This window comes from Rousettus aegyptiacus, unplaced genomic scaffold (genome assembly GCF_014176215.1).
Source record: "Rousettus aegyptiacus isolate mRouAeg1 unplaced genomic scaffold, mRouAeg1.p scaffold_m13_p_5, whole genome shotgun sequence".
In the NCBI taxonomy this organism is placed as follows: domain Eukaryota; kingdom Metazoa; phylum Chordata; class Mammalia; order Chiroptera; family Pteropodidae; genus Rousettus; species Rousettus aegyptiacus.
In genome coordinates this window covers 83866596-83887894 of record NW_023416308.1, presented here as the reverse complement: position 1 = coordinate 83887894, position 21299 = coordinate 83866596, and the positions used below count along the sequence as shown (strand labels likewise).

At 45.2% G+C, this 21299-nt stretch overlaps 1 protein-coding gene across 3 annotated transcripts in view; it reads left to right on the top strand.

Moving 5' to 3' along the window:
- Nucleotides 1-21299, top strand: part of GALNT18 (polypeptide N-acetylgalactosaminyltransferase 18) — a 308997-nt gene that overhangs the window by 267372 nt on the left and 20326 nt on the right. For 2 of the 3 annotated variants that reach the window (XM_016135450.2, XM_016135449.2), the window contains exon 9: nucleotides 2438-2533. In XM_016135450.2, coding sequence (XP_015990936.1) covers nucleotides 2438-2533 — 96 coding nt within the window. Of the gene's footprint in view, nucleotides 1-2437; nucleotides 2534-3066; nucleotides 11498-21299 lie in introns of those variants that run through there. The other variant, XM_016135451.2, reaches the window with a different exon arrangement.

Genomic DNA, 21299 nt, shown 5'->3' with positions numbered 1-21299 from the left:
TGGAAGCAGGCATGCCTGGCTTCTGAGTATTAGCTTTGCTACTTAATCGCTGTATAACCGCAACAATTTGCAAAACCTTAAAGGTTAGAGTCATACCATTTCATGGGGCACCTTTCAGTCTTGGGATTGTTGCCATTTACGTGATGGAAAGAGCTTTGGCTTTAGAGACAAATAAACTCCAGTTCTACCACTTGTCCAACTATGATGCCATTCATTTGTTTATTTTATTCATTCATTCATTCCGCATGCATTTACTGTCTGCTATGTGCCAGAGCTGGCCCATGAGAAAGACCGAGACCTAGTCTGATGACTAATAGAGGAGATAGGCAAGTGAAGAAGCAACAAGAATACAGTATGTTAAGTGCTGCAAAAAGAAAAATGGAGGTGTTAGTGAATCATAGAACAGTGGCCTCGCACCCAACTTGGGTCAGGAAAGGCTTGCAGAGTGATAGAGAAGCTGAGAACCAAAGGAAGAAGAAGATTTAGTCGGGCAAAGAGAAGACCTACACAGAGCATCCGCACAGTGGGGATAGGGGAGGCAGAGTTCCTTACTGTAGCACACTTCCTTCACCCTTAAAGAGTTGACATTACCGACTGGCTGGGTTATGTTGAGGATTAAGTGGGATAACACCTAGAAAGCACTTCAGTGGCACCTGGCACATAGATGCAGTCACAAAAGCTAGTTTCCCTGAATGGCTTTAAGGAAGATTACAGCAGTAATAGTAGCATCTAAAAGTTATTGCACATTTGCTATTTGCCAGACCCTGAGTTAAGCACGTGTATTTTTTCCCTTCATCCTCATAAGAGCCCTGTGAGGTTGGCACTGTTATCTCTACATGATAGAGAATAAAACAGATAAGGAGCTATGTTGCTTTGTCCAAGACCACACAGCTGGAGTCAAGATTCCATCCCAGCCTGTCTCTTCCACCTGCTTAATGGGGGAGATGACACAGCCAAAGCGGACTTCATCCAAAGCACCAGCCACCCCCTCACTCAGAGGCTGGCTTTGCGATCCCAGGGAGAACCAAGTCTGACATCAGGGGTCTCTGGATCTTTCTCTTTGCAGGAGCAGTTAGCAGGCCTCACTAATGGGTTACAGTGCTCGGCTTCACATGTGACCCCCACTCTTCCACAGGCTGCAGGAGAAATCTAGAGTATTTGCATGTTTACCTCCCACATGGGCCAGCCAAGTAGTTGGTTTATCATAGAGGATTTGCTGCATAGATGCTGCTGGGGCCCTGTCTAGGGAACTAACACATGTTCATCTTTCTTCAGAACTTCTAAACCACAAGTTTGAGATTTAGTTGCTATCACTCAGTGAAGGAAAGGAAGCTCAAGAGAAAAGAATGTGATCCTGTACCTTATCCCCTATCAAGAACAGGGTACGCATAGAGCACATATGTACCTCTGTTCCATTTCACACCTTTAATTGGTCTCTTGCATTCCTGCGGCAATCAATCAGGACTTCCAAAGCTCAGGCCCTGCCTGTCTCCGGCCTTCTCCAATAAATGACCCACCTGTGGCCCATTGTCCAGGTCTCCCTCTGGAGTCTGATCTCCAGCTTTCTAGTCTAAACAAAGTGCTTCGCTTGCTAAGAAGAAATACATAAGCTAGTTTGAGTTAAGGTGGGTAAAGATACCACAAACTCTCTTATGAACACAGGAACCAAAGTACAGCTGGACATGGCACTCGAGCTGGGAGGCCACTAAAACCATAGCAGGGGCAGGATGATCCCTGGTCTCTAATTCTATTGGCCACGTGCTTTATCTACTCCTTCCTCACAGCTGCATTTCTCTGCTTGCCCATGGCCCAACAGATCTCCCACACCCAATCTAAATGGCCTCACAATTCTAGTGGCCAGCACATTTGTTCTATTAGTTGCCATGTGCCTATAGGTGAGGGTGAGTTACCTCTCTCTTCTCCTACGCTGGCCCTCTTCTCTCTTATTCACCTGCCAGACCACCCACTCTGGAGAAGCCTCATCAGCAGCTGGGCCTCAGCTGGGACCTGGCCAACCACTGCTGGACCCACAGGAGGCAGAGGGGCCTCGCCCCAGGCCCCAAAACAGCTAACATGTCATCCACTTCTCCCAACCCTCGAGAACAAAGACTTCTTTCCTGGGACGCCTGAAGGCCCTTGTGCCACCCAGCACCTTCTTGTGTGTGCATATTTTATTTTTACCTAGACTGTCTCAGCTCCCCAAACCCAGCTTGCTGTTTAACGTGTTAATGCTTCTCCTTTAAAGGGTCTGCTCTTCCCTCAGCACCTTTATGCAAAGCAAAAGCTGGTGCTTGTTGGTTTCCATAGTATTCAAGGGGCCTTGGGCCGATTATGGAAATGAAGCTTGTCTCAGTGGAAGGCTTGTTTCTCCTGATTTAATGCGTTTGTTTCTCTGTTCTTTTCTCTTCGGTGTGGCTGCCTCTCCCCTGGTGTTCAGTTGCAGAACTCCCTGAAGACCGATTTGTGTCTTGATCAGGGTCCGGACACAGAGAACGTTCCCATTGTGTACATCTGCCACGGGATGACACCCCAGGTGAGTGCTCTGAGAGCTCCCCACACCAGGGGTGTGCACATGTGTGTCTGGTGTGGGGAGGGATAGCTAAACTCTGCATGGCGACTCTGTGCCCAGGAGTCTGGGACCTTTCATTACGAAGTATCCCAATGAGCAAAAGAGGAGAGTCATATCTGTCTTCCTCGGAAAGAGCCTGGGGGAGCAGATGCTGGCATGCCAGGATCCTCTGGCTGGGAAGCAGGGAAGGTGATAAATTTCTAACGAGGAATGCCTGCCTCCTTTGGAGAGAGACCATGGTTAAATCAGTCCTGGTTCTGACAGTCATGCCTTTCCGTAACAGGAGGAAACCCTGGGTTCCCCCAAGCTCCCAGACACCTCGGGGTCCCTTCAGAGTGCTATTTCATAGCCTTCAGCCTCTACCCTTTAGTAGATAACAGCCAGGGCCAAAATTTATAGCCTTGGGACTCTTCTGGCTCCTGTGACCTTCTCCTGGTAGAGCATGAAGGATAGTTTCTGGGAAAATATATTATCCTAAAAATATTCTTCATTCGTAGCCTGGGCTTCAGATACCCAAAGAGGATGTCAAGGACACAGGCCAGAGAAATGGTTTATTCAACGAAGTACAGTTGGACAGTCACTGACCAAGAACGTCATAACTGACATAGTTGTTCTGACTTAACAACATTTTCAGAGTTTACTTAACTCCAAAAGTACACAGTGGTTTAAAAAAAAAAAAAAAGATATTTTAGTTTAGAAGATAGGTATATCTGTGCAATTACAAACTAGTGTTTAAAAGAGTTGTTACCTGCCTAAACACAAGAGTGAAGGATACCATGATGTGTGTGTCACCCAGTGTACTATGTGTTACCTGGTGTACTGTGCTGAGACTTCCTGAAATTGTCCACTGTAATCTCCACCACCTTGTTCATTTTGTGACTGATCTGCTGTGACATCGCTGACTGGTCAGTCAGAGGTCAGCGGATCACACGATCCCCACACCGCACAGAAGAGCAACTCCTTCTTCGATGGTGTGACATTTCTAATGGTGACTATTTTTATGTAAACCTTCTATTGACATGTAACATATGTACATAAAATAGATAAATTATAAATATACAGATTAATGGATTTTCAAAACAAACGTCCTTGTGTAACCAGTACCCAGATCAAGAAAAAGAGCATTGTTGCCTGATTTTGAATTCTATTTAAATAGGATCACAGGGTGTATGCTTTCTCATTTTGGCTTTTTCTTTCTTCATTATATTTGTAAAGTACACCCATGCTGTTACACGAAGCTGTAATTTGCTCATTTTATTACTATGTATTTATTCATTTTATGAATATACCATATTCACTACATGTTCTACTGTTGATGGACACTTGGGCTATTGCCAGTTCAGGAGTATTACAAATACTACTGCTGCGAACATCTCTGTTCATGTCTTTTGTTGCACACATACAATCATTTCTTTTGTATTTATACCTCGGAGTCGAATCACTGAGTCATAGGGTTGACATATGTTCACTTTTCGCAGACACTGCCTATATTTGTCTGCTAGGGCTGCTGTAACGAAATGCCACAGGCTGGGTGTCTTAAACAGAAATTTATTTTCCCATAGTTCTGGAGACTAGAAAGTCTAAGTCAAAATGCCAGATGATTTGGTTTCCAGTGAGAGCTCTCTTTCTGGCTTGTAGATGGTCACCTTCTAGCTGTGTCCTCACAAGAAGAGAGAGAATGAGCAAGCTCTCTGATGTTGCTTCTTCAAAGGACATTAATCCTATTAGATCAGGGCTCTACCCTTATGACTTTATTTAACCTTAACTGGAATATTTGCAAAATTCTCAGCCTAGCCATATTGTAAAAAATGAGAAAGCTCGTTCTGAAGAGAACACTAGGAGTGTGACAACAGCCATTTAACTAAGAGATTAGGGATGGATGGGACTCATGAACTTATTCAGACATCTCAGCAGCAGAAGGCAGAAAAAGAAATGCCAGTTAAAACTAAAGAGAAAGTAGGACAGGATGAAGGAAGGCTATTGTACTTCTTGGATGCTACATGATGGGACCATAGCTCTATTCAGTTGTGAACAGGCACTGTTACTCGGGAAAAGGTAAGAGTGGTGCTGAAGATGATTCAGAGATCGACAGGGCTGCCACTCCTACCACAGGCAGGGGTAAGGCTGCTTCCTCAAAGGGTGGGCCTGCCTCTCTGGTTTCAGTTGGCCAGGATGACCCTGCCCAGTGCCTCAAGGGTGGGGCCAAAGCAGCAAGCAACTTGGGCAGGACCACCTTAGAGAGCTAAAGAGGCAGGCAGCCCTGCGGAGCCATGGGGGTTATGCCACCACCTCACTAGGCCTGGAGGGCAGAGCATTAAACCAAAGAGAACTATTCTTGAGCTTTAAGATCTTATGGGATTTGCCTTGCTGGGTTTGGGACTAGCTAGGGACCCATCAACACAATCTTCCTCAAAGTTTCTCCCTTTTGGAATGAGATTATTTATCCTCTGCCTGCCCCACCATCATGTTTTGGAAGCACATAACTTGTCTGATTTCACGGATTCTTAGCTGAAAGGAAATTTGCCTCTGAATGAATCATACCTCGAGTCTCACACATAACTGATTTAGATGATGTATGGACCTCACACGTTAGAGTTGATGCTGGAATGAGTTAAGACTTTGGGGATGTTAGGATGAAATGAATGTATTTTGCATGGGAGAAGGAAATGAATTTGAGGACTGGGGGATCAGGGGCAGAATACTATGGACTCAATCGTATCACCCTAAAATTCATATGTTGAAGTATTTGATAATCCTGATCGTACTTGGAGCAAGGAAGTTATTAAGGATATATATAAAGTCATAAAGGTAGAGCCCTGATCCCATAGTATTGGTGTCATTATAAGAAGAGACACCAGACAGCTCCATCACTCTCTCTGCCACGTGAGGACACAACAAGAAGGTGATCTTTAGCAAGCGAGGAGGAGGAGAGCTCTTACAGGAAAATGAATGGGCCGGCACCTTGATCTTGGACTTCACTGAATTGTGTGAAAATAAATTTCTATTGTTTAAGCCACCCAGCCTGTGGTATGACAGCCAGACCCAACTAATATAGTGTCAAACAGTTTTCCAAATTAGTCGTATCAATTTTCACTCCCACCAGCTATATATTAGAGTTCTGGTTGTTCCACATCCTTGCCAACATTTGGTATTATCTGTCTGTTTAAATTATAGACATCGTGGTGGGTTTACAGAGGTATTACATTGTGGTTTTAATTTGCATTACTCTGATTATTAATTCAGTTGGGCACCTAAATTTTCAGCTCAGAATATTCCCACATTGTTCCTGAATGTGGACCGAGGTGGCCAGGTCACAAGTAGTTTGGTCTTTTTGTAAATTCCCTCTCTGCTTTTTAATACTTATGATCCAGGAGACAATGGGAGAATTTGCTTTTAATAAATCTATATGGCAACCTACAGGGTTGGTGCTTCTCTGGACCACTGGACAAATGTTGGCTGTTTCCTCTGTGGCATAGTTGGTGTTGTCCTGAGCAGAGCCTGCCAGTCGGCCAGCTGCAAATGTTCAAAATAAGACAGTCCGTATTGTACTTAGGAACATAGATACGGGAGCCAGATCACCTGAGTCCAAATGTCAGCTTCGACACTTTCTAGTTATTTTAATCTGGACCTATTTTCTTATTTGTAAAATATGGATTAATAATATCATAAGGGTTGTTTGAGGATTTAGTACATGTAAAGTATTTAAAATACTGCCTGGCATATAGTAAGTGCTCAATAAATGTTAGCTATTAGTATTGCTATAGTAATAATATTATTATTACTACTCATTAAGCCTCACTCAGCCTAAATACCCTCAAGGTTCTAGCTCCAACTCACACTGGACTGACTTTCCTTGATCATGTGTGCCATGTTCCTTGGGTTTCTTCCCTGGTCAAAGCCTACCCACAGACTATTGCAGCATCACTGAGTTGCTATGGCAGCAAAAACACAGTGGAGTAGGGAAATGGGTAATGAACTCTTGTCCCGATGTGGGCATCGGCAAGCCTGAGTCCTAGGCTTGATCTTTCCACACACATATTTGTGATATCACCTTAACTGTCTTTGGGCCTTTATTTTGTTTTACTCTTTTATTGAGGCATAATTTTATACTAAAGCACAAAGAGTACAATTCAGTGAGTTTCTACATTAGTAGACACTGTAGATTTACCACCCAGATGAAGCCCGTCATCCAGCTGGGCTTCCTTGGAACTTCCTGCTCTCGGTCAATAGCTCTACCCAAAGGTAATGACAATTCTGATCTCTAGCACTATTGATTAGTACTGTCTGGGCCTATCGTCTTATCTGCAGATGAGAAAGCTGCACTGGCCATCTCCAGGCCCAACTCTGCCAGCTCTGAAAATCTTCTTACTTCAAATTCTTTTGTTCTGAAATTGGCCTGGGGATCTATGAGTTTGCACAGTGATTGCCAGGAATACTGAGAACAAGCCTTCCCTTGACACTTTGTAAATCCACTTTTGATATGAGCTACTGCAGATCTTAAGGACTTGGTTCCTCTCCCCATTCCCCAAAGCCGTGGCACCCTATGTAAGTGAGCTATACTGGGAACAGGGGGTCCCAGTTGTCCTCTCCCACCAGGCCCACAGCTGAGGTGCGCAGCTTTTAGTGCACAAAGGCAAGAAGACTTGAGACCATCCTCAGGTCAGACACATTTCCCAGAACAGGGTAGTTTAGGGACTCTGCTGTGACAGGAATTTGTTGCTCTGGCCTGCCCAGTGAGCTGGGAAAGCCAGAGTGGACTGAGTCATCCTGGAGATGGGCTGTGTGTTCTTGGCCAGAGTTCATCTATCTCCCATATTATTTCCTAGGATGGCTGTAACAAGGACCACAGGGCGGTTTAAACAATTGAAATTGATTGTCTCATTGTGCTGGAGGCTAGAAGTCCAAGATCAAGGCATCAATAGAGTCATGCTCCTCCTGAGGGCGCTAGGGAAGGATCCGTTCCAGGCATCTCTCCTAGCTTCTGGCAATTCCTTGGCTTGTGGCAGCATCACTCCAACTTCACGTGGCGTTCTCCAGGTGTGCATGTCTCTGTCCAGATTCCCCCTTTTTATAAGGCTGCCAGTCTTATTGGATTAGGGGCTCACTCCACTCCAGTATGACATCATCCTAACTTAGCTAATGCCATCTGCAACAACCCTATTTCCGAATAAGATCACATTTTGAGGTACTAGGGGGTTAGGACTTTGACGTATGAATTTTCGAGGTACACAATTCAATGCACAAACACCCTCAAAGGGGAAGAATGTGACTAGAGATCTGACTTTCATGTCTTGGCTGAAAAGTGCTTCGTGTGACTTCCTCTCACATTTCTTTACCCAGGGCTAGTCACATGGCCCTGCCTAACTACAGAGGATGTGGGAAGTTAAGGTTTTCTGTATGCCCAGGAAGCCTGGTCTCTGCCACATGACCTTAGATATTTTCTGAATCAATTCCACCTGTGACAAATAAGAAACCAAGAAAATGGCTTCTGGTGATGTGAACTTGCCTGAGTCACACCAGCAAAGACAGGACCAGGAAGGATGCCTGTGTTTTGACTTCCAGTTTCTCCCTCATTTTCATTCGTTCATTCATTCATTCATCAAACATATGATAGCTTGTCTTCTAGGAAGTCCTTATATTTTAGAAAGTTTCATTTCCCCTGAAAAACAAATTTGGTCTAGTAATAAGAATGGTTTTTGTAGAGCAACTTATCACATGGCCCAGCAGGACCTACCCAAAGACATTTGGGACCCAAAGATACCTCGGACTAGAAAGTGGGGCTGTGTTCTCATCTGTGTTTAAACTCTTTGAGAGATTCTGCTTAAATTTTGTTTTAAAAGTTCACTCTGATATAGTAGTGATATACACAGGTCTCAGGGAAGGCCCTGCGTAGGAGAAAGCATAGTACAACTAATCAAATTAGTGAGGGGAAGCATGCTAATTAATTAATGAATAAACGTAACCATTTTATTTAAATTAGCAGCAGATTTCAAGCAATCCTCAAAATAACTGAGAATATTAGCCCTAATTAGTGTAACAGCCTGGAAAATTTCTTCCGCTAAGGAAAATACAACAGTACTGTCTCCCCACAGACTCTTTATTTAGTCAATCACTCATTTACTTTCCCATTCATTCATTTTCTCATTCAAGAAACATGCATTGAGTATTATTTTATGCCAAGAATTGTAACAGACAAAGGTAGCTTTGCTCAAGCCCCTGACCTGGGGGAGTCCTAGTCTGGAGAGGGAAGCAGACACTTAGATAATTACAATTCATATGTTGCAACCTACTTGCAAACCATCTTCTCATTCGCCCATGCAAAGGAGAGACGGGACAAGACAGTGTCTGGGGACTCTTCCTATTCTTGCCGCCTAAATCTTCTGGACTGTAAAAGACGCAGGGGGCGAAAATGTGCTTTTCCTGTGAGAAGATAAATTCTTGGCTGTGGAAGGAAGGTGAAAGAGACTTTAATTCCTTCTAAAGTTGTTGAAATAGTGAAACTGCCACTTTTATGCTTCAGGAAGTGCTTTTTGACTCAGGGTATAAAGATTCGGTGAAATAAGTATTCCATTTTTACCCAAGATGAATTCCATGTTAGATCAGATAGTATATTTAATAAAAGTAAGGAATGTATGGAATCGTAGATGGACTTTGGTACCTTTGCTTTTTGGAATTTGCAGGAGGGGGTTTCTTTTTCATTTTTTAAAGTTTTACTTGGCTGTACATACATGCACACATAAAGAGAGAGAGGGAGGAGGGAGGGGGGAGAGAGAGAGAGGGAGCAAGAGAGAAATGAATGAACAAATGTGCTTGTTTCTCTGCTACTTCTCTAGAAACTGCCATTCCCACACGGGGTCATAGTGAAGCCATCACCCCTTCTGTTTGGCAGTCCTCCTAGTGGCAATGCACGGATCGTTAGAGGTCTCTCACGGATTGTGCTTGAATCCCCAGATCTTTCAAGTAACATCTCAGAGACAATTCAGAAAGTTTTATACTTTGTGGGCCAAGAATTAAATCATCAGCCGCCTCTCTGTGAACTTCGGGAGATTTATTCACTTCCCTGTGATTTTTATTTATAAATAAATCAGAGTGCCAGGCACTGAGTGGCTGTGAGGTTTTGGAGAACTTCCCTGAGTTTACTTCTTGGCTCCGATGGGATGGAATTGTGCCCTCTGTGACTCCTTGTGTGTGGTTGTGGTGCCCAGGTGCCTCCTGACAGATGTTAGTGCAGGACTCTGACTAGGTTGCAGTTGAAGGGGACCCTCAACCAGCCCTGAAAATTTGGCTGGTCTCCTTTAGCTCCGCATTTATTCTGGGCCTAATCCGCATAGGGTAATTTGGATCTTTTGATTTATGGGCCTCTGAGTTGTAGCCTAACATAATTCCAGGGCCCTTGTTCCCTTAGGATGCAGAGTGAGTGGTGCCTCAGGGGTGATGCAGGGAGCTGTTTCTGCACACCCTCTGGGCAGCCACTGCTCAGCCCCTCCCTGTGGCACTTCCACTCACAGCGCTAGGGTGGTCATTTGAGGGGGCAGTCTTTGCTCCCCAGAATCCAGGGCAGTGACAATGCATTCACTGTTTAGGGTCAGGGAAGGCTGGGATCTAGTCCCACTTCTACCCATACTACATATGTGATTGCGGCAAGTGACTTAATCTCTCTAGCGCCCAGTTATGTCTTAATCTGTAAAATTGGGACAACAATATACACTTGACTGAAGTATTGTGAGGGCTCTGATGGTCTGTATGTGACAACACTTAGCCCAGTGCTTAGAACATGATTATAGGTATTATTATGTCATACCCAAAGGCAGCCTCTCTAAGGGCGAAGAAGGGGGATACTCGAGGCTGGGACAAGTAGAGAAAACCACCTCTAGCAGTTGCCCCCAGAAACAGGATTTAGTGGCTCTCGTCATTCTTGCTGCCGCTTGAAGCATCTATGAAGACAAGGTACCTACCTGCGTCCCAGGGCTCAGGAACTCACTCCTCTCTGTGTCTGCCCGTCGGTGACTGATAAGTGAATAGACTGTTTTGTTAATGCAGCCTGTAGTCTCACTCCTCCCCTACAGCCCTACTAAAAGGACAGAACTTGCCTGTGCTGAGCCCCAGTGGGGGCTGCTTGGGTGTGAATCCCTGCCCCGCCACTCATTAGCTGTAAGAAAAGTATAGGACAAGACACTTAATTTCTCTTTACCTTAAATATCTATAAACAAACCATAGTTCATTGTAAATGCTACTTAACTATTATATTATTTTTTGTTTACTAATATACATTATATAATATATTTGTGTATATATATATAATTACTATGTCGTTCTCCCTAAACAACTACCATATGTCAGTTCATCTTAAAACTGTGTTGCCAGCTTCTTCCCACTTTAAAGATGTTGACCCAAAGACATAAAGGTATATTCAAGTCCCACCCCTAATAAAGGGTAAGTGCAGGCCTATCATGCCTAGAACAAGGTGGTAGGTGTAAGATGGTAAGTGTAAGATGGTTGGTACCTAAGAGCATCCTCCGCCCAGGTGAGGAAGGAGCTCAAGGCTGAGAAGTGCAGGCTAACGGCCAGTGCCGCTTCCTCTCCTACCACTGCCTCCTCTAGATTCTGGCTGCTTCCACAAGGCTAGCCCAGGTGACCCTCACGGAGCTCCCTCTCCATCACAGTCACCCATTGGACCTGCCTGTGGTCATCAGCCTAGAGTTGATCCGCTCTGGATGAGGTGAGCACCCAGCCAACTTCCCACCCTGCTTTTGGAAAGCGCCCAATTTCCATTGCCCTTTTGGTAGCTACACACAGAGCAGGGCTGGTGGCCCTGATGCATCAGCTCAGTGTGGGGGTATGTTAGGCACGCAGAAGTTGGAGCCGCAGTGGGAGCCTTCTCTTTCACCGAGTGATGGTGAACTCTGGGCCGCTCCTGTAGCTTTGGCGGGGAAAAAAAAAAAAAAAAGGAGCCACTTGATTTCTTATTCATTCCACATGATATGTTCTTCACTTCATGTCCAAACTGCACAATTAGAGTGGTAAACAGTGAGTTTTGCACGACTTTTCTTAAGCTTCCACAGGCTGGGAAGAAGCCGTCACTAGCAGCACCACAGTAGACCAACACTGAGGGAAGTGCTTCCTGCTCGCTACCCAGAGAAAGGCTGAGCCTCTCGCCCTCCACCCGACATTCTTTTGAGAGCCTTGCTCCTCAAGCTTCTCTGGACATGGGAACTGAGCCAGTGTCAGAGGAGCTGAATTTAGATCTTGCTCGACGTGGCTCTGTTCTCTCTGACAATTCACTTTACCTCTGTGGGTCTCAGCTTCCTGATCAGTAAAATGGGGCGGATGCTGAATTTTAATAAAGTAACAATCCTGTACGTGCCTAGCACCAAGTCTGGTATAGAACTGGGCTCAGTGATGTTGATTTCTTTTTCTAATTAGGGCAGTCCTTTAACATCTTTTGAGAGTTTGCTAGTCTACCTAAAGATAAGAATACTAACAACAGCTTGCATTCATTCATTTATTTATTTTACTGTTCCTAAGCATCTTTCTAAATGCTTTGTTTATGTAATCTCAGTTAATACTCAGCAGCCCTGAAAAGTAAATACTGCACTTCCCCACCTGTACAAGGAAAAAAACTGGCCTCAAGGCAGTTATATAACTTGCTCAGGGCCATACTGCTACCAAGTGGGGCACTTGGTTCCCTAACTGCTGAGCCCAGGCTCGGAGCTGTGACTCAGGACTGCCCCCCTGGTTCCATTAAGTGTGTGGCCTCTGCTCTCAGGATATTCTCAGGACAGAGACAGGACAATAAGCCAGCAAAGAGTGGTGTGATGAAGGCTTGGTACCTAGGAAGTGCCCGGGCCTGGATGAATAAAGGCCGCAGTGAGAGGACAGGGGAAGGAGTGGCTGACGTAGCCAACCACCAGGCATGCTCTTCTTCCTAGGATCTAAAGGAAAACTAAGTCTGGTTTGCAATTTTCCCCTGAATGGTCTAATGGCAGGTTCCCGAGACTGGACAGAAGAGATTTGAAAATACTACCCCATCGGCACCACCCTTCCCAACCACTCTGGGCTGCAACATGGGACACGGGCAGGTCAGCTCTCTCTTGACTCGTGAGAACTCTTTGCACGTGCTTGCCTTTGGGGTTTCCCCTTTCTCCCAAGGAACTGGAGCAATCATCTCCCTATTGGAAGACATCTAGTCTCAGCAGTCCAGGGCCAAAGCATCAGATCCAAAGGCTCCCACTCCACCCCCTCCCCGCCCCCCACTTGTTATCTGTCAGGTCTCAGCCTAAGGCCACTTCTTGCCTAACCACCCTATCTAAGGTGGTCACTTATGATTCTCAGATCTCTGCATCTGTCTGATTCCTGTATCACAGCTCCTGCATTATATGTATAAACGTAATTATAATCACAGTTGCCGATTATACGTGGATTCATTTACTTGTTTATGGTCTCCCTCCACCACTAAATCTTAAGTTCCTTGAGAGCAGGCACTTTGTTCTCCAGTATATCCCCTGTTTCTGGCATGCTACGTGGCTGGGAATAGGCACTCATGCACCCCTGGTTAGTAAATGGATCTGTTCGTAAAGTTGGTGAGTTTCTGCCTAAATGAAGGTAGTCTTCTTAACAAAAACCTCATAGCAGCTTGCTCAGGCACACCGGCTTTGCCACCTGCCAGCTTTAACCTGACGCCTGATTCTCCTTCTGTAAAATGAAGTTAAAACCACTCGATAGAGATTTCGTGACGATTAAATGGAGAAACACAGGGAGCTCAGTACTATGCCTGGCACACGATAAGTCTTCAACTGATATATTGCAGTTGCTCTCATTTTTATTAGTTGTGTTAGTTATTATTATTCAAGACAAGATCTGGCAAGATCTATGTCTCTTCTTTTAGACTCAGTATCTTTTCATGGAGACCCAGGGACGGGAGCTTGAGAGATGTGCCCTCCCCCACTGGAATGGAAGGCAGATCCTGGTCATTTTTCTTGATGAGGACCAGTTGCTATTGGCACAGGTTGGACAGGAATGGGGGACACCTCTTTCCATCAAGGCCTCTCCTGCCACCAAGGCTTTCAGGCACACATAAGCCGGCCTGCCTTTCCATTTGTCTCAACTCCCAGGCAAGAGATGCTCCCTAGACCCCAAGGATTCTACTGGCAAGGCTGCATTGACTGACATTCCCCCTATAGCTTTCCATAACTCACTTCCCCACCCAAGGAGGTCTTCAAGAACTGCATCCAGGAAAGCCCAAGATAAGAGCAACAAGGCAGAGACAGAGCATAAGTTGCACGCATTTCATCCGAGGAGAGATGGCTCCTGAAGAGCAAAGGTACCGTGCCCCTCCTCCCACACAAGGCACTTCCTCTTTCATCCATTTGGAGCTGGAAGTGGAGAGGTCTCATAGACCATGTGAGTGCTCAGCTGCCCTTTGCTCAAAGTACAGGCCCTCAAGAAGTAGACTACATCCCTTGCTGCTCCTTCGCTACTGTTTTTTAGCAGGGCGTCAGGGTCGTTTTGGGTAGGGCAGTTCTTCATAGTGTGGGACTGTTGTACTCAGTGTGGGATGTTCAGCATTCCTTGACCGTGACCAGCAGTAGTGTCATTGTGGGATCCAAACATGTATTTCCAACAGTGCCCTGGAGGAGGTGGTATCCCCTAGCTGAGAATACGACAAAGGAAGAGCATAAGAAATGGGCTCTGGGATTTGGGAATGGCTGATGGCATTGAGTGAGCATGTCTAAATGGTGTTTATATCAGGGAAGCTTAAGGATATACTTGTTTATTTCAAGAAAGTTCCTAAGTGGATGTGTTCCGAATACCTCACGGGCATAAATGGATTATTATATCTGATTTTCCCAACTAAATCCATTGTCATCACACTGCCTTTGTCCCAACTGCTTTTACTGAATCTCTTTCTTGCTGCACATTAGTCCTGCCAGCACAGAGCTTTAAGTGGAGTCCTTGAGGTTAACACTTTGTTAATATACTGGAAATTTTAGCGGAGCTGGGCCCTCTAAATCAATCACCAGAACAGCTTTATTTTTTTCTTGCTCAGAAATACACTATTAAATGCAGGAACACGTGTGGGAGGGAAGGTTGGCTCGGGTGAAGGACACGCTTAAAAAGAAAATTTTATAACATTTTTTTCTGCAGCAAAAAGGACTTGCTGGTATTAATTCTTGTAGAACACATTTACGTCTCTGCAGTATCTTTAGCTCCTCAGAATATTCTAGGCTGTTTAGAAGTCACTCAGTCATATTTGCCTGAGGCATAATAGGTGCTTAAATAAATTAAATGTGTGTTGAATAAAGGAATGATTAAATTCACGGAAAATTAAAGCCTTTTAAGTGATGGTCACAAAATGGACTGAGCCTTCTCAGTCTCTCTTGGGGAGGTTCTTGGGTGGCAGTTTTGCCCTGGCACCTAAACCTGGAAGAAGAGGACAGTCGATGCCATGAGCACGGTTCATCCCCCACGATGCACGTGGCGATCGCGGAACGTCTGGGGGACGTGGTAGTGAGAGCACCTCCATCCAGAGAGGTGGGTGAGGAGGTGGAGTCGGTGAGCTTAGATTCTCCTTCCCCTAGAGTTCGCTGTGAAGGGCCACCTATTAGTGGCGTTGAGAGAAAGTGTATATTATCATTTGCTTTTTAAGGAAAGTAATAAGGGAGCATGTTTGAGGCTGAGATAAAGAAGTCGGTAGAGAAAGAGGTCATATATATGGAGAGAATGAAGCAACATTCTAGGGGTAGGGACAGGATAAAGACAGAGAGGATGAGATCCAAGGCCAGGGACGTTGGTCCTGGACCACAGGAGAGGAACTTCTGCCTCTGAGGGCCAAGGGCGGGAAGGAGGGCGTTCAGGAGGAACAGGTTGCAGACTGTCTTGCAAGTGAAGCTTGTTAGAGAGTAGAGAAGCTTTGGAAACCCTGCTGAGGAGAAGTGACTTGGAGGCTGAGCAAGCACCTAGAGAAGGAATACTGGGTAGTGTGGAGGGGCCTGGTTGAAGTTGATGACCAGAAGTTTAGGGTTGGTCTAACTTGCCCAGTTCTGTGAGTTTTCTTGGACATCCAGGGGACCCACGTGAAGAAGGTAAATGAGGCAATGGAGGTGAGATTTAAAGGGCGTCAAGGAAGAAGGAATCAGGAATTACAGACTTGAAAGTGCTGGCAAAGGGATGGTTGAAGGAATTTGGGTGCAGCTCTCTCTAAGGATGTGGAGAGGCCAGGAGGAGATGAAAATGTGGGTGCTGCAAGGAGAGGAAGCACTCAGCTCGGTTTGTATCCCTGATGGCAGAATCAGGAGATTCAACAGGATGCAAGAATGGCAGTGTCCTCCAGGAAGAGCCATGTTGGTAGGTACAGGAAAAGTCCCTGATTGGAAAGGTCTGTCCTTCAAAGATACTGAGAGTTTGATAGGCAATTTCAGAAGAGTCAAAGGAAGAGTTAGGAAGACAAACAAGGGAAGGTCAACCAGAAGTTTAAAGAAGACCAGAAAGCCTCATAAAGACAACAAAAATTAAATTCTATAACACACTTCAGCCCCATGGGAACTGAGTGGATGGGGGGAATAGGATGGCAGAATCAGGTCGGGGGAACCACATCTCCTTGTTCTGCATCCACTGCAGTCACCTTGGTTCCCAACTTTTGTGCTCAGGACAAAGCGACCACTTTCAAAGTTCACTTTGTCATAACGACAACTGAACTGCATCCCAAACACATCATATTGCATTCAGTTTGGGATTAGAAGGGCTTTGTGGAGACTCCACTCTGCCAAAGGAAGGGATCAGAGTCCCAGCTGCCAAGGAAAAAAAAAGAAAGACTTGGTCATGGTGACCTTGCGAGGTCAGGGAAGACTTCCTGGAGGAGGAGCTATACCCGGACTTTAAAGGAAGCACAGGATGTGTGGAGTAAAAGCAGAGCAGAGGAGAGCTTCAGGAATGGGGGCGCGCATGGAAGGGGTGGAATCGAACCTTCCTCTCTTTCTTTAGTAAGAAGAGTGTATTGTACCGGTCGAGAGCTGGATGACCCGAATTCGGTTCCCAGGTCTGCCACTTGCTACCCATTCGTTTACCTCTGTATAATTCTGTTTTCTCACTTAAAAATGGAGATAAGACTACCCACTTGTCCAGGATTATTTTGAGGATTAAATGAGCGTATTCGTAAAACACTTAGCTCAGAAAATGGGAAATATTATCATTATTATCATTAGTTATTTTCTTTAATCAGGAGGGGAAGAAAGGAACAGCGATATGCCAAGTGCCTATACTCTGTGCCGTATATTTTACAAACACACCTGTGAAATGAGCTACCTGCATAAGTACACTCTTGCTACATCCCAAACTATCCCAATATTTAGTGACTTAAGACATACTATTTAGCTTCAGATTCTGAGGGTAGGTAATCTGGGCTGTGCTGTGCTGTGTTGGGCTGTCCTTTTCTCCTGCGAGTCTCAGCTGGGCTCATTCAGGCATCCGTGGCCAACTGCTGGTAAGCTTGTTGAGTTGGCTTCTGGAGGTTGGCCGACTGCCGGCTGCTGTGAGGGAGCTTCTGGAGCACGTGTGTTTCATCATCCAGCAGGCTAGCTCAGGCCACTTCACGTGATGGTGGTGCCCAGGGTTCCCTAGAGCAGCAAAAGGGCAAGTGCTTACTGCATGAGTGCTTTTCAGGTCTCCGCTTGTGTCAGTTAGCTATGGAAATTTTCTCACCGGCCAAAGTAATTCATATGGCCAAGCGCAGACTCAAAGGGTAAAGAAATAGACTCCATCTTTGAAAGGAGGAGCTACGATGTTACACTGCGAAGTGGTTAGCATTCAAGGATGGGGAAAATCTGTGGCAGTTTTTATAACCTATCATAACACCTGTCATGTTCACTTCGTGTTTCATTTATTCATTCATTCAATTTTTCACTCAAAAATATGTGTTGAGCACCTATCTTGTGGTATGGCAAGGAAAGGAATCTCTAAAAAAGAATGGCCATAATTTTCTAATGCTTCCTTTGTCACAGTGCAATCCATCTGGCATTGCTATCTGAGGTCTGTAACATCCAGCAAAAACATGAGCTGGACCTTTTTTCTCCAGTAAAGCAGGTTATATTCTTCCTAGGTAAGAGGGAAATGGAGATGGAGATGGTTTTGGAACAAACAAAATAGATTCATATTTACAAATTGAAATCAGACACAAATATTTCATCCACATGAAGACCATTTTTCTGGGCTAACTTCTCCCTGCTGGATCTTAACCTGTAGGTTTTATCACCTCTGTCTTTCTGATCACCAAACTATCTGGTGAGTCCAGTCCCCATTGGTCATATGTTAAAGTCTCTGTTAAACACACACACACACACACACACACACACACACACACACACACACCCTCTTCCTGGGACTATTTTAAGCTCTTCTTAATTCAGTGTAGGATAACAGTCATGATGTGCCACAGGGGACTGAGCCCCCTCATTGCTCATGGGAACCAGGTAAGGGTTAGACCTGGCATGGACTGTGTCCTGGGGATAAATATTGAGAGCACTGCAGAGAGGATCCTGTTCCATCCAGGCTCTTAACCCACAGAGTTTTGTGGAGGAGGTTGGTGTCAAAGATATTGGTTCACACTTGGGCAGAGAGAAGCTTAGAGGAGTTTTAGAGTAAAAGATATACAGCAGGTACAAGGGAGGGCGTTTCAATGGTTTCTGAACTCAAGATCACTGTCCCTAGAATAGTTTGTTAACACATTTATTTAATCAACAAATATGTTTTGAGTATATGTTATCTGTCAAGCAGTGGGTTAGATAGTAGGGATATAATTGTGAGCAAGACAAGCATGGTCTCTGCCCTCAGGGAACTTAGAACCTAGTAGCAAGTAACCAGCGTTAAAAGAGCATTACTGATAACTAATGCTAACCAGCACTAAGTCCATATAATTTCCCAACAACCCCACGCTGCTGGTACTGTTATTTCCTGCTTTGACAGAGGAGTAAATTGAGAGCATGAATGGCCAATTAAACTGTTTATAATCATACAACGAATGAACAATGAGCGGGGGAACTTGACTGAGGCAGTTTGGATCCAGAGTCAGTGTTTCTTGAACTGACCCCCTTTGACGCTACCCTGACTAGTTAGTTCCTTTAGCGTATGTTTTTCAAGTCCCTTGTACATTTCCTTAAGAGCCAAGCGTCACACTTTGTGATTCTGTTTTTGCGTGATTATTTGGTGAGGGAGCATAGCAAAACGGTGTGTCAGTCAGTGCAGGCTCCCTTGTGCTCCAGTAACAGATGACCTCAAAATCCGAGTGGTTTACAATGACAAACATTTCTCAGTCATGCTACACATCCTAGTCTCTTCTGACCTTATCTTTCTTTTGCAGTGCCTTATCAAAACCAGCCAGTAGTAACAAAGCGACAAGCTCATTTGCCATGGTATCAGTTTACTAAGTTATTGCAAGCAACACATTTGCCAAATGTTTCTTTATTGCATAAAATAAGGTCACCATCTTTTTAGCTTCCAGAGATGGTTCCTCACTGAACACTTTCTGGCCCCAGAGTCAGTGTCCCATATTTTTAGGTTTGACACTACCCGATCTAGTATCAATGTCTTTATCATTCAGCTTAGGCTGAGATCCCTAAAGCACAGTGGCTTAAAATAAGAAATCCTTGTTTCTTGCTCATGCTTTATGGTCATTATGGTTAAGCTTTAGCGTTATGTCATCTCACCTGTTTCAAAGGCCAAAGAAGAAACCCCCATCTGGACACTACCAGTCCAGTGGCAGAAAGCATAACAGGATGTGGTAGATCATATGATTGCTCTTAAAGCTTCTAAGTGGAAATGACACATGTCTCTCCCACTCACATTTTACTCGTTAAAGACATGTGGCCAAGTCGGACACTAAAGACGAGGAGATGTATAACAGGCCTCATAGAACAGAGTTGTGAATCAACCTGTTACAGTAGTTAAGGAACCTGTCACAAGTTAATGCAGTTGGAAGACTGTTGTGTTTTGGAAAAGAGGATTGTCAGGGCACATTTTCCTCAGTGTACTTGATATGTTCCACCTTAGCTGTTTGTCAATAGACACAGCTTGTGACAGACAAGCAGACATAGCTATAAAGGGCTTTGAGCAGTACCTTCCAAAATAGGGGCCCAAATGGGACCCAATAGCCAGACAGCGGACATTTAAGGTTCCTTGAAGATAAAGAACTTCCTGATCAATGACCAAACTGTATTTATTCATTTCAAGAAAGGAGGTTGTTATCTACACCCAAGAAGAACTAAAACAAATTTGGATAGTTTAAGCTAAAAACAAAGAGCAGATGATATTAGAGAAAACCTGGGGTGATTCTTTTTACAGACTCAAAGGGAGGGTTGACTGGGGAAGTCGGGAACAGGAGCAGCTCCATCAGCCTCATCAGTAAAAGTACATGGATCTTCTCCAGCTAAACATGTCCTGACTACAGGACTAAGCCTCATCTTAGCCTCATCTCGGTGTCTCTTCATTTCATGTTTTAAACTAATGGGGGGAGAGAGCCATCTTGGCCCTTTAACAGCTCCACTCTCACCAATGGGCAGGTAGAGTCACAGAATACAGACTTATTAGGGGCCATTCTCTCAGGAGATGGATCATTATTAGACCTGCAGTGACACCTCCTTCTGCTCCTTCACGGCTTCCTGCCCTAATCCCTGGTTCTGCACCCTTTCACCTTGTTCTGACAGCAGCGCACATCCTGTACACATCCTTCTTCCTCATGACAGACCTAGTTCTTTTCTGACCCACTGCCCTGGCCCACAGGGCGATTGGACTTCGTTTGTGATCTCTCCTTTGTCAGTGTATTTCTGCCTGAAGTGACCACATTTGAAAGGAAAGACTTTCATTGGGCCAGACTAGGTCATATGCTTATCCTGGAACTAACCCCTAGGCCAGCCTGTAAAACATGTCTACCCTTATGGCCAAAGTGAGACAAGATGCTGTTACAAGAAAGCAAATAAAACTCTTAAGCATCAAGAATCCTGGAGCCATCTTTTCCTGTTTGTCTCTGTTCTCTCACTGGGTAATTCTGCTCAACCCTCGATTTCCATGTGGGAAGTCCAGGGTGACCCCTGTCACCTGGCTCTCTCCTGGGCAGAGAAGTTCACAGGGAAACACTGGTCCCAGGGGATACCAGGAACTCAGAATGACACAGGTAGAGAAGACACAGCAAGGCAGGGGAGTAGGCTGCAAACAGCTCCATAGTCGGCAACAGGAAAATGGCTGACACCTGTGCTGTGGGCACCTAGACAGCTATGAAAGGAAGTCAGACTTCCCTAGCCCAGCGAGAGCATCAGGCAGCTCCTTCCAGGCTGCCCAGTTTTGGCCCTTTGGTTCAAAGCTCTGCCTTTTCTTCTGCCACCCTGCAGGCCCGCAACTGAACTCTCCCAGGCAGACCTGCAGAAGTGATCTGAGTCACCTCTAGGTCAGGCTCTCTTTCTACACCCCTTGAATGTTTCTCACTCCAAAGACTTTGAGAACCCCTCAGATGTGCTAATAAATAGAAGGACAGTTGAACTGAAACCAAAAGGGTGCTGTCCAAACTCTTCAGCCCCCAAGCTGCTTTTCCAGCCTTATCTTCTTCCCACTCCCCACCCCCCACCCCCCATAATCTGCTCTAAGCCTGGCCATGAGGCTGTTCCCTTCACCTTCCAGCATGGCCATCTCCCCATCAGGCCGAGAGTTCCTCAAAGGAGGGTGTGTCTGGCTCCTGTCTGCGCCCAAT